Here is an 8514-nt window from a genome sequence, read left to right as displayed (position 1 = left end):
CCCCTACCTCCCTCTCCAGCAGGACTCATGTGGAAGAGGAAGGACCAGCCCAAGTCCCACAAGTCATCCCATCTTCCTCCCTTGCCCAAGTTAGAGGGTCTTGTTAATCAAAAGGCTTCATTCTCAGTTGAAATCAATTCAATTGAATTGAAATAATTCAATAATTTGAATTATTGCCCTAGTATCTGCTTTTCCCCCAAAATAAACCTGAGTGTATATCCCTCATCTCTTTGATTAAAGGATCTTTCTAATGACCTTTCCAAACAGAAAAAGACTTCCTCTAAGAACCCAGGCTTTGGGAAGAATCAATAAACATGCTCAGCTGCCTGCTTAGTTGTTCAGTCATGTCCAACTCTTTGCAACCCCATGGACTGTAGCCCGCCAGGCTTCTTTGTCCGTGGAACTCTCCAGGCAAGAATACTGGAGTGGGTAGCCATGCCCTCCACCAGGGGATCTTCCGAACCCAGGTCTCCCTCATCGCAGGCAGATCCTTTACTGTCAGCCACCAGGGAAGCCCAAGAATACTAGAGTGGACAGCTATCCCTTCTCCAGGGGATCTTCCCTACCCAGGAATTGAACTGGGGTTTCCTGCATTGCAGGCAGATTCTTTACTAGCTGAGCTACCAGGGAAACCTGAATAAACATGTTTGTGTGTGTGTATGTGTTAGAAAGAAATAGGAGAATGAAATATTGTCTCCAAGTTGGCATCCCCACACATTAGTTTTATTTTCATTCACTTACAATCTGAATTTTCAATGTGCAGTAACTGACATTAGTCCTGTATTTCATAAACACTAACTTATAAAACATGAATCTGTCAAGTAAAAAAACAATTTATAATAATTTGTCCTGAAGTACAAAGATAAATAGACTCTATCAAGGGAAAAAGTAGATTTTTGGCTGTAGGGTTTTAATAATTAAATTCACCACAAGTATAAAGATTTATATGAATGTTTTCCTATCCAGCCTGGAGATTCTCTGGTATTTTCTGACTGTACACAAAAATAAAACCTTTTATGATCCTTGAATGAGAATCAGCAATCCACAGAATCAAGCATATTAAAGGTGTTCGACGGTTGGTTTTTAAATAAATGAGGGATTGTATGTTACCACCTAATAAGCAGTAGAGTGATAATGTATAATACCAATGCTTGATAAAGTTACACTTTAAGAGTTGGGGTTAAACATGCTTCTGTTACATAAAATTCCAAAGGCTATGAAAATCAGGAGAAATATCTCAGTTTCTACTTCTGCCAGAGAGAAGAGTTGAGAGAAGATGACATATCCAGGTGTGTAAACCAACAAATAGGGATCCCACCAGCAAATGATTCCATGCACATCATGAGTAAGAACTGGTACTGTCTTATTTTAAAAGCAGAATTTCTGTTTGAGGCCCATTTGGTATTGTTCCTGGCTTATTAAAAGGAAGTGTTAACGAACTAGTGCTAAAGAACCCACCTGCCAATGCAGGAGACGTAAGAGATACAGGCTCCATCCCTGAGTTAGGAAGATACCCTGTAGGAGGAACTGGCAACCCATTCCAGTATTCACGCCTGGAAAATGCCATGAACAAAGAAGCCAGGCAGGCTACAGTAGTGCATGCTAAGTGCCCCAGTCGTGTCTGACTCTTTGATGCCCTATGGACTGCAGTCCATCAGGCGCCTCTGTCCATGGGATTTTCCAGGCAAGAACACTGGAGTGTGTTGCCATTTCCTCCTCCAGGGAATCTTCCTGACCCACGGATCAAACACATCTCTTACGTCTCCTCATTATCAGGCAGGTTCTTTACCACTAGTGCCACCTGGGATGGTACAATCGATGGGGTTGCAAAGAGTTGGATATGACTGAAATGACTTAGCATGCATGCATGCAAGGAAGGAGGAAACCAAATATTAACCAAGCCCCTTCTATGAGCCACTTTGCAAAGTGCTATTTCATCTAACCTTTCCCATGACTCTGTGAGGCAGTTATGTTTTTCTCCACTTTATAGGTGAAGAAACAAAATTAAACCGTTTGTCCAAAGTCACACAGCCAGAAAGTGACAGTCAGATTCCTAACCCTAGGACTTGCAGTCTTAGGACTAAGGATAGTAAGTCCAGCTTAGAGCATGTGTCCTAACTGTTACCCCTTTCCTCTGGCATTCTACAAGCTGAACTAGCATTTTACAGTTTAATCAACTATTTAAATTGCCTCTGAGTTGGTAAGAAGGAACCCTTGTTTTCAGGTTTGAAATGGAATAGGCTGTCTGTTTTTATGTATAATTCAGTGTTGAATATGATTGAGCATATAATACTCAACATGTATCCCATTCTTTTAGGCCAAACTTGGAGCTTCCTACATGACTCAGTGATAAAGAATCTGCCTGCCAATGCAGATGTGGGTTCGACCCCTGGGTCAGGATGATCCTCTGGAGGAAGAAACTGCAACCCATTGCAGTATTCTTGATGGAAAATCCCATAGTTACAGGAGCCTGACAGGCTATAGCTCATGGGGTCGGAAGAGTTGGACACAACTGAGCATGCGTGTTACTTAACATTTATATGTATAAATGAAGATCAGCATTCCAAGTATCTTTTGCAAAAAAATTTTTTCAACTCCCTTTGCCTGGAGAGAATTTACAACCTCAACTTTGACAGTGGATGTAGTGTACCAAAAGAACACTGGAGTCAAAATTCATATTGGTGCTTGTCTACTCTTTTAAACCCAGATTTTTTATGTAAACACTAAGTTGAGAGATTTTATGTAGACTAGTTCATGTGCAACGTACCATCACTTTAAAACACATTCAAACACAGCATTTTCAGAGATTATGAAAATTTTATTAACAAAGAAAATCTACATTATACACACCCTCTCAAAAACAACCACCTCAAACATGTAAGATACACTTTGTTTTCTAATCACTATACCCTCAATGCCAGAAGAACAAAACCACAGCACCAAAGTACAGACCAATGTTTTCAAAGGGACTAATTCTTTGAGATAATAAAATACTAGACAATTAGAAGAACCAATCACAGGCTCATTTCACAGGCTGAGCCACTGAGGCTTTCTCCAAATGAATGTTTCCACTGTGAGTCAGTATATGTGGCCATCCGCACTTTGTAACACTACCCTGAATACACGTACATCTAAACACACGATCGAGTTTTTTTGAGTACAGTGAGAACTGAGTCAGCAGGATTTATAGAAATGTACGGCCACACAGCAACAGTTTAGCGACAGGAGCTAGAAAATGTAAAGGTATGTGTCATGATAGGATGTGATTGGTTTTTCAAGCCAACTTTTAAGTTCATTTCTGATTATCATTAACTGATTCATCTCTGCCCCTCGGAAACTCCCTTGGTTATCCTCTATCCCACCCTTTTCTAAACAGATCTATAAACATAGTCCAGATATACTGCGTGCAAGAGAGGAAGTACAAGAAGATGAACAGATCCTGATGTCCTGGATACAAATAGAAAACACACACATAACGTGTCTCGCTGTCAGAACACACTGATGCCTGCAGCTGAAAGGTCCTTCAAAAGAGATCTAATGGAGGTTTAACTTGAGGAGGGAAAAAACTTAGGCCTGTTACTTGACTACAGTTTCCAGGGCCTGGTGTAGCTATATTTTTAGGAATGGCTCCAAGGAGCTGCCTACACAAATTTGGATGGAGCGAGGGAGGCACAGATGGTGGTCACGTGAAAGCACAGACCGATCTCGGGTGGGCTTGGTTACAAAGTCTGCACATTGAGGCTGCTGTATTCCTCCTATTTCAAGTGCTGCCAAGTCCTGGCTGTTCCCCCTCTTTTCAAAGTCTTGATTCATTTAATTCTCCTGAAGGAGGTGGGAGAAGAGGAGGATTGCGCAAATCTTACTGTTTCATGGTTTAGAAGAGACAGTCACCATCTTGGCTCCTTGTCAGATTTTAAATGTAACATTTTGCTAAGTGTAAAGCTCTGTATCTGTTCCTTTTCTGTTGCCATTACTGTAACTTCAATATTTGCAAAACACAACCTCAAAATACTTCAAGTTCAGCCCAAAGCAGTTTGTTATTCATGCAACACAATTCTCACATGTATCAATACACAGTGAGTTTGCAGCATAGAAATCTTCCCTTTCTTTCCTTTTTCATTTTTTTCGTTTTATTTTTTATTCTTTCACTTAACAATTTTTTTTCTTTCTTTAGGGATTTCAGAATGACTCAGTCATACAATAGCAAAACCCTCATTATATATACAACATATATGTGTGTGTGATCAGTCACTCAGTCATGTCTGACTCTTTGTGATCCCATGGACTATAGCCCGCCAGGCTCCTCTATCCATGGAATTCTCCAGGCAAGAATACTGGAGTGGGTTACCATTTCCTTCTCCAAAGAATCTTCCCAACCCTGGGACTGAACCTACGTCTCCTGTGTCTCCTGAATTGGCATGCAGATTCTTTACCACTGAACCACCTGGGAAGCCCTACATCATATATACATATATATATGTCTCCTGATTATTATCAAGTTTATCATTATGTCAGTTCTTACTGGCTGCATTATTTTTAAAAAAGGAAGCACATAACCTAGAGTTATTCTACCATTTGAAATACCCAGTGAGTTGCTTGTAAAGCATGGAGCACCTTAGTGTTGTGTAGGATTTGATTTTCTGATAGAAAAATTTGTAGTGTTTGCCATAAAAAAGTTTTTAAGGTATTCAGAGTGTGCTTCCAAGGGTGCCTTATTCACAGTAATTAGCATTAAAGTACTGGTTTCTTACTCTTTAAAAAAGAGACCAAAGAGTATCAGTCATTTTTTTTGTAGGAAACTATCAAAATAAAAAATGGACTCAGTTATTGGAATTTTTTAAAAACAGGGCACAAAGTATTTTTCAGGTTGTCACCAAGAGGCTTGGTGTTGCGGTGATGTAATTTTTGTGCACGGTTAAACCTCTGCTCTTGAGTCATCCACTAAGCCCCCAAATGTGCATTTTTGGCCTGAGCTAGTATGTAGGAGCTAGTATGCATTTTTAAAACAAGTTCAATACATAAAAAGGTTTTAACATCTGTTAATCAAGTGTTTTATCTGGAGGGCATAATCTGTATTTACAATCCTCCAACTAACTTAATATTTCCCGGGTTTTTTTTATATTTATAGTATGTAATGATTGACACTTCTGTCACAATCAGTGGAATTATTCAAATGCCTTTTAAGGCAAACAACGGAAATTATTTTTTAAGGGTAGGATTTAATTATTAGTAAAATATATCTGTAGGCAATGTGGAGAAGGAAGCAAATTAAGCTCAATTATTATCTTGAGTTTCTGCTTTCAACAAAACAGCCTAATAGAGAAAGTTCTTGGGAACACTTATGCTACATGAATTTGCATCTGCGCTCCTTCCTTAAAACATTGATATTGTTCCAAATTCAATGAGAACAATAATTAGGGAGGAAAGTCTCCAACCAGAGTGTCCTTGTACTCTTAAGTCACTTCAAAACAAAACAAAACCAAAAACTACCCTCCAAGTCAATGGCCCAGTGTTCAAACAAGGACCTCAAAATATTAGTTTAAGGCTCTAGTTGTTTGTGCATACAAATCAACAATAGGATTACATATCAAATAGAGTTTCGTGAATGGAGCACATCAGCATTACCTAATCTTCCTCAAAAGTACTTAGCTGCCAAGAGAGAAACTTTATAAAACATCACAAATGTGCTATTTGTATAAACATTCCCCATTACAAATGCTCTTGTTTTTATTTAAATGAGTATTTTTAACCTGAGCTATTAATAAAAAAAATTTTTTTCTCTCCCTTGCAAAGCTTGGCTTTCAGAAGGAAGAATCATTGAGCCTCCTCTCTCATGAGTAATTTCTCCTAATACCGATGGTGCTACGTAAGTACAGCCAGAGCTCATTAAATAGACTTCTGAGCATCGTTATAATTAACAATTAGCTAGAAATTAGTTTTAATGATTTGTTTTAGATGACAGAATAGAAGCATAATGTAATTATTTTTAAGCCTTCTACATCAGGGAAGCCCCATTAAGAATATAGCTACCACCAACTTTCAATTACTGAGAAGCCGACAATCATCCAAAGCATTCACTAAGTGATCTGCTTACAGACCCAAACTGAGGGAGCGGAGGAGAAAGGCCGCCCCAGCCCAGGTGTTTGTAATTATTTAGCCTTTTTACAAAGTCTCTTCCTTTTCTACTCTGCTCTTTCAGGCTGTTTTCATGCCTTGGAGACATCTCTACCAGGGAAAATAGAACAGAGAGAGTCAGCCTGGCTGTTCAGTTCTCCCCTAGGTCCTGCCTCCTGCCTTCCTCTGAAGTGTAGTGACAATCATGGCAGGAAGGGTGAGGGGCTGGAGGAAGATTCTAGAAAATTTAGCAAGTTGGCCTGAAACTGTCCTAATCAAGCTGGACTAACAGTAAAGAAGATTATATAAGTAATAGACACAAGAGTATTAAGAATAGACTCCAGACTCTAAAGGTAGATCTATACCTTTCTCTCTCTGTTCTGTGGGTTTTTTTTTTTTTTTTAAACATCTCAAAGTCAATTTAAATCTTAAGAATTTATTTTAAAAAATACTATGGAAACCTGAAAAAAATGCTCTTTCATTTCCTGAAAAATAGAAAAATATTCATTTAGAATGGTGAATACTGATTACTGTCAAAAGTTTTTCTTCCTTCCTTTTCTTTCTCTTCTTTAAAAAAAAAAAAAATCTCAGTCAGGCTGCTGTTTTCTCTTCCACCTTTGAGCAAGAATGTTAGACCTTTTGCTGCTGACCTTCGGAAGCTGTCCCGGAGCACATCCTGACACCCACATAAAAGACCTGGTACCTGTGTTTCCACATCACAAAGCAGGCCAACAAGCACACCAAGCCACAGACCAAGTTCAGAATCATCTGGATGAGGAGGAACAGTTTGAAGGTGCCAGTGATGCTGGTACAGTCGGTCACACCCCGGTACACAAAGGTCCTGCTGAGGGGCTCGGAGGAGGGCAGTCTGCACTGGCAAGAGTCGAATGCCGGTCCGCAGGCAAACTGTGCGAGCTGGGCATAGTGGTGAGCGGCGAACGCCACGGCCAACACGCAGACCATCAGGCCAAGGGCGCTCAGGACGAAGTACAGGAGCTGCAAGAAAGCAGAAGAAAGGCTTTCCAGTTACAGAGGGTGCGGGACGACTACCGCCAAAGCTAACACAGGAGACTTCTTCTCCCCTAGGAAGCTCCCCCTCTGTCCTCAGAAACGTGGTGCCCAAGACGTGACAATGGCCCTTATGGACTGTTAGTGAGTCTTCCTGGAACTCTGATGGTTTTTTCATTTGTCGTACAGATGGAGGGTGCTTTCATGAGTCGGGCCAACAGTTTGAGCTTGATCTGGGGATGTTTGTGTGTGGGTGTAGCAGGCAGCTTAGATGAATCCCAAACACAAGAGCCATCCCTGAAGGACAGTCTATGCTTGTTTTGACCTTAATGATTGCTGATATAAAGACTACAACAACATTAGAAGTGGAGAACAAGTTTCTGCGATGTAAACACTGTATTGGCCAAAACTGGCAATGATTGGTCAACTAGCAACATGTGTTAATAAAAAAAACAAGAAACTATGTTCAGTAGCTTGTGTGTGTGCTAAGTTACTTCAGTCATGTCTGACTCTTTGTGACCCCATGGACTGTAGCCCGCCAGACTCCTCTGTCCATGGGATTCTCCAGGCTAGAATACTGGAGTGGGTTGCCATTTCCTTCTCCAGGAGATCTGCCCGACCCAGGGATTGAATCGGGTCTCTTACATCTCCTGCACTGGCAAGCGGGTTCTTTACCACTAGGTCACCTAGGAAGCATGCTTAATGGAGTGGTTGCCAAACTATGTCCAGGAATGCCAAGATCCCCAATCAGATGTTGCTAAGAGAAAAAAAAAATAAAGCTCCAGAAAGTAGGTTACTCAATGTTGGCTTCATCATCTGTAAATCTCATCTCAAGACCATCTATAACCATGTAGTTTCTGAGCAGAAAAATAAGCTGTAAATGGTCCCTTGGTCACCAAGGTTCTAAACACCATTAGCCTGCATGTTAGCCTTGGAATTGAAAAGTCTGGTGAAAGTTCTAACTCTGCTATTAAAGAACCATGGAATCCCTGGACAACTCAGACATTTACCCTAAAGCTGAAATATTTTGATCATGAAATTGTGAATGATTGTTGACGTGACTGCTATATAAATCATTTTATAGAACAAGAAATCTTCTTGTGATTGGACTTCCCTACTGGAATCCTTCCTCTTAATGGTCCAGCCTACTGAAGATCTAGATAAGGAACAGAGTCCCCTGCTATTGGCACTGGTGTACTGAACTAAGTTCTTAGTGTAAGAGTTACACACCTATAGTCAAAAGGTGCTCATAGAGCAGTTCTGGTGAATGTGAACTCCTCAAAAGAAGATCAGGCACATCCAGTCCAGGTTCAGATTAAAGTTGATCTGAAGGAGGGGGAGGGAATCTCAAGAGGGAGGGGGGATTTATATACACACATATATATATATCTT

At 40.4% G+C, this 8514-nt stretch overlaps 1 protein-coding gene across 1 annotated transcript in view; it reads right to left on the bottom strand.

Moving 5' to 3' along the window:
* Positions 1-2797: 2797 nt before the first annotated feature.
* SSPN (sarcospan) overlaps positions 2798-8514 on the bottom strand; it is a 43326-nt gene continuing 37609 nt past the window's right edge. The window contains exon 3 of the mRNA XM_061125161.1: positions 2798-7110. Within this exon, the coding sequence (XP_060981144.1) occupies positions 6745-7110 (366 nt within the window). The 3' untranslated portion in view covers positions 2798-6744. The remainder of the gene's footprint in view (positions 7111-8514) is intronic.

The sequence above is a fragment of the Dama dama genome, chromosome 22 (assembly GCF_033118175.1).
Source record: "Dama dama isolate Ldn47 chromosome 22, ASM3311817v1, whole genome shotgun sequence".
Lineage (NCBI taxonomy): Eukaryota > Metazoa > Chordata > Mammalia > Artiodactyla > Cervidae > Dama > Dama dama.
The sequence above is the reverse complement of the archived record's forward strand: the minus strand, read 5'-3'. Positions and strand labels throughout refer to the sequence as shown.